The sequence below is a fragment of the Sphaeroforma arctica genome (assembly GCF_001186125.1).
Source record: "Sphaeroforma arctica JP610 unplaced genomic scaffold supercont1.1648, whole genome shotgun sequence".
Lineage (NCBI taxonomy): Eukaryota > Ichthyosporea > Ichthyophonida > Sphaeroforma > Sphaeroforma arctica.
The window spans coordinates 658-5,251 of record NW_014038910.1 but is presented as its reverse complement, the minus strand read 5'-3'; the positions used below and the strand labels follow the sequence as shown (position 1 = coordinate 5,251).

At 35.7% G+C, this 4,594-nt stretch overlaps 1 protein-coding gene across 1 annotated transcript; it reads right to left on the bottom strand.

The window, feature by feature from the left end:
* Positions 1 to 1,707: 1,707 nt before the first annotated feature.
* SARC_11361 (hypothetical protein) lies at positions 1,708 to 4,198 on the bottom strand. The gene is made up of 2 exons (XM_014294553.1): positions 3,998 to 4,198; positions 1,708 to 2,538 (listed from the first exon to the last, which is right to left on the bottom strand). The coding sequence occupies exons 1-2, from the start codon at positions 4,155 to 4,157 to the stop codon at positions 2,399 to 2,401; spliced, it is 300 nt and encodes a 99-aa protein (XP_014150028.1). The 5' UTR covers positions 4,158 to 4,198; the 3' UTR covers positions 1,708 to 2,398.
* Positions 4,199 to 4,594: the final 396 nt, after the last annotated feature.

The window sequence follows — 4,594 nt, the reverse complement described above, 5'->3', positions numbered from 1 at the left end:
TTATTTCCATCGAAGTTTACAGCATTTTATACTCTCTCCATACATTTTCAATACAAAACCCTAAACCCTAACCCCCGAGTAAAGGTTTTTAGGGTTTAGGGATTTTGTGGCGCACATACTCATATGTTCCACTGTAAAACCGCGGTGTGAATATAAACCCTACAGAAGAAGAAAAAACAGGGCTGTAAATAATTTTATATTCATTGAAGTGGTATAGAGACATTCCCGGCAATTTATTGTATATTACGTTCAACTTCTATTTCATACCCCCATACCGTATTGTGCTTAGGGCCCGACTCTTAGGTCACAACTCACCAAGTCACAGACACAACCCCTCAATAATCGCTTTTTATAGAATAAGAAAACACGTTTGTAGATGTTCAATTTTTTTCAATGCTCACAAATTGGTTCTAGAGTATTAATACTCAATCTATTACTCATATGAAGTAAATAAATAGAAGTACCCTCTATTCAGAGTCATTGAGTAGTATTCACTAGCTCACTCAGAGAGAGAGAGGCTGAGTAATATCGAAAACACGCTTGCCATATTTGTACTATGAAATATTTTGTGTATTGCTCTTTATTGATTTTTTATAAACCTATTAAGACTAAAAATCAAATAGATTTTCCTTCGTTGTAAATACATAAATTATTATTCCCTACTCCCTACTAGTCCCTACTCCCTAGTCCCTACTGCCTACAGTTTCTGTCCCTAATTTGTTTTTTTAAAAAGAACAATGTAATAGGGTATTACATATTGATTTTATTTAAAAGCAATGCTTGTTTAATAAAAAAAAGCAATTTTTGCATCATGTTGTCACTGACTTTATAGTTAATACTGTATTTACAAATTTTTACAACAGAAATGTTTTGATATAAATTTGTTTTTAAAAATATGCTCGTTTTTTATCCAATAGATCAACAATCTAGAAACTAAAGTAATTATTAAAAAAAGGGTTTAGAAAAAGATGAAAAAAATATTTACTAATGCTGCTACGTCTGCCAGAGAAAGGATTGAAATTTGAAAAGCAAGTGAGTTTTATGACCTTTATCAGTTGTGTTACTTGTATTATGACTCCATAGTCTAAGCATCAAATTTACAGAAGTTGTTGTACCTTACATCTGATAAATTCATTATTTGTTTTAATAAATTTCATTAATTTGATGTAATATTTGATATAAAAATGTATAAATAAAACCATTTCAAAATAGTTTTATTAAAACCATTCCGTTGTACTTGAATTCTTGAAATGACTCAATTATTTTATGTGTTCAATCTTCCATGGCGCTCTCTGAACATCGGAAAAGGAAATTCGTGATGCCTTACTATTCTTTTGTTTCCGTTCCTCGGCTAATTGTTTTTTTAAGATTTGTTTTTAAAAATATTAAAACAAGATGTTTCACATCATAGCCTACTAAATAAATAAAACATTCATATGATATATTATCAATATAGGAGCCCTATGCTACACAGCAAGTAATAGTGGCGTTGATGAATACTATATACAGATTGTGGAGCACTATACTCATTTTTCCATTGGTCCACTGTGGTCCACTGGTTCACTGCACAGTCTGCTCCTTGCAGTCTGACTCTGCAGTCTGCACCGCCTATTTTGAATTTTTGAATTGTCTTATTTCATAGCCTTCTTGAAGGCAATGCTTATTTTTAAAGAAAGCCCATTTCATAGCCTTTTGAAAAAAGAATAAGAAGACTATGCCTATTTTCAAGTAAAGTAGAAGCGTACCATAATTACAGCCTTCACAAGTGAAGAAAAGAAAGAAGTTTGTATACTCTTAAACATTAGTTATATGTAGATTCTGTACCACAATTGGCGTATTCAAATATATTACTAATATATTTTTTGTGCTAGCGTGAAACAGTACATGCGGGCGTGGTACACGATTCCAATTCTTGGTTAAAATTAATCTGGGAGATACGCTCGAACTACTATGTCGTTTCATACGAAATGTGTCTGAAAGTGTGACAGAAATCCATTTGGCAGATTGTAATTATAGACGAAGGTGAGCGGGGCACCCCGGAGAAAAACACCAAGCTTGTCACACACGGATATAATATAGCGAGTACATATCATCGCACAACGCGCACGGTATGACACACAGGAGTGCCATGTTTACGACCTAGCCGAAAGCATGAATAAAGGTGGGTTCAATGACAAATCGACACTAATAAGGCTAGAACCTTTATAATTAACACTTGGTTGTGATCGTGTATAGTCTACAAGATTCTCTGGCAGCAGCTTCAGATTTCACCTTCAAGCATCTATGCAGCTACTTTGAAGTGAACCTCACGAGTTACTCTCACCCCACAGGTGCAGCCGATTTGTACTTGGCATGAATTAGATTTCCTTGAGACCTCTCCATAATTCTCAATTATATCCTAGTGCATCTCTAGTTTAATTCTTATATTCCCAGTTTCTCGACACCTGTACCTTCGTTCAACCCTATACCTTTGTTCGTTTAAAATATTATCAACGGCATCTGCGGTGTTGTGTATAACAACACATTCATCGTGGACACCTACATTACAAAGAGAGAAGGGTAGAAATATATCGTGTGCAGTTCCGGTTCTGTTCTCCTCGTGCAACCTTCATACGCATTGTCATAATATTTTATTTTGTCGATAGGAAGAATACTTGAGCTCAGCTCACAAGCTAGTGAGAGCTGAGTATTAAAACACCTTCAAGTTGAAAATGGATATACACATTTGCATATACAACCCACACCTACAAAAACACTTACTTACACGCATAAATACTTACACTCGTATATACACACACACACAAACACACACACCCACTCAAACACATAAATACACGCACACAAACACGCACACACACACATATATATATATATATATCAAATATAATATATTTGAATATATATATTTTAAAATAAAGCATTTACATATTTATATACATATATAGTCAAAATAGTAATGATAACAATAACATATATATATCTACACACACATATATATTTATATATATATATAATACATATATATATATATTTACATAGATACAGATATAGATATATACATATACATATACATCCATACATACATGTATGTAAATATGTATATACGTACTTATATATATTGTGAGGAACTTACCAAGTTCACTAACGGTTTGGAATAGAAATAGGTGTTTTACAACATATACCGATGAAGGGTATATATAAAACCGATGTCACATGACACACAACACTGATGAGTAACTTCCAAGTTCACGAACGGTTTGGAATGAAAATATATGTTTTACTACATGTACCAATGAATGGTATATATAAAACCGATGTCACATGACACAACACTGATTCCAGATCTGACCTCTCATACATCTGAGCTCTCATAACCCACCATAACCCTTCACATACATATATACACAGGCAAATACGCAGATCTTTATATATCTACATACACAAGAAAATGCAAAGGGATGGTACCTAAGTCACCCTTTACATACCTAAATACATACGGATACAGAAGATTGCACAAAACGTTACCCAAGTCGCTTTACAAGTCACCATTTACATAGCTAAATACACAGGCATATACACAACAATGTTACCTCAGTCACCCTTCACATACCTGCATACACGGGAAAATGTACCACGATTTTACCCCAATCACCCTTCACATACATACATATACAGAAGATTGCACAAAAATGTTACCCCAGTCATCTTACAAGTCACCATTTATATAGCTACATACACAGGCATATGTACAACGATGCTACCTCAGTCACCCCTTCACATACCTATATACACAGGAAAATGTACAAAGATGTTACTTCAGTCACCCTGTACATTTTACCCTTTACATACCTACATACACCGACAAAGGCACAAAGATAATACCTAGGCCACCCTCTATATATCTACATACTCAGAAAAATGCACGAAGTTATTATCTCTTGTTATATATCTACATACTCAGACGAACGCCCAAAGCCGTTGCTTGAAACACACACACCTGCTTTCAACTCCACCACCAAATCCAACGTAGGCGATTCTACGCGGCAGGTCTTGTGTACACCCTTTGGCAGTATCACATCAGCCGTACGGCCCAACAGGCCACTGAGTTGTGTGTTGGCTTGCAGTTTGCGGAAGTCGCCATTTGCGCTCGCAATCATCCTGACACCCCTTTGCTTGACTATGCGGGTCGCATGGACCTGTGAAAGGACAGACACGTGTAGTCGTGTAGTGCTTAGGATGGATGGATAGTGTGTGGGGTGAATATATAAATTGTGTGTAGGATGGGTAAATAGTGTGTAGGATGAATTAAGACTTTCCTAAGGGTTTAGAGGTTTTTAACGATTCAAAAACAACCCGAAGAGAACAGTTAGGAGTGAGAAGAGACCAGTGAGTAGTTAGTGAGTTGGTAGTCCAGGTTAGACTGCCGTGTGTGTGTGTTTTGCTGTGCGTGTAGGGTGAATGTTCGCCGAGTGGCCCCTCACACTTTTGGTAGGTAAGTTGCTGCATATGAAAGGTACAGATTATACTCCTCACACTTTTGGTAGTTAAGTTGCTGTATATGAAAGGTACAGATTATACTCCTCACACTTTTGGT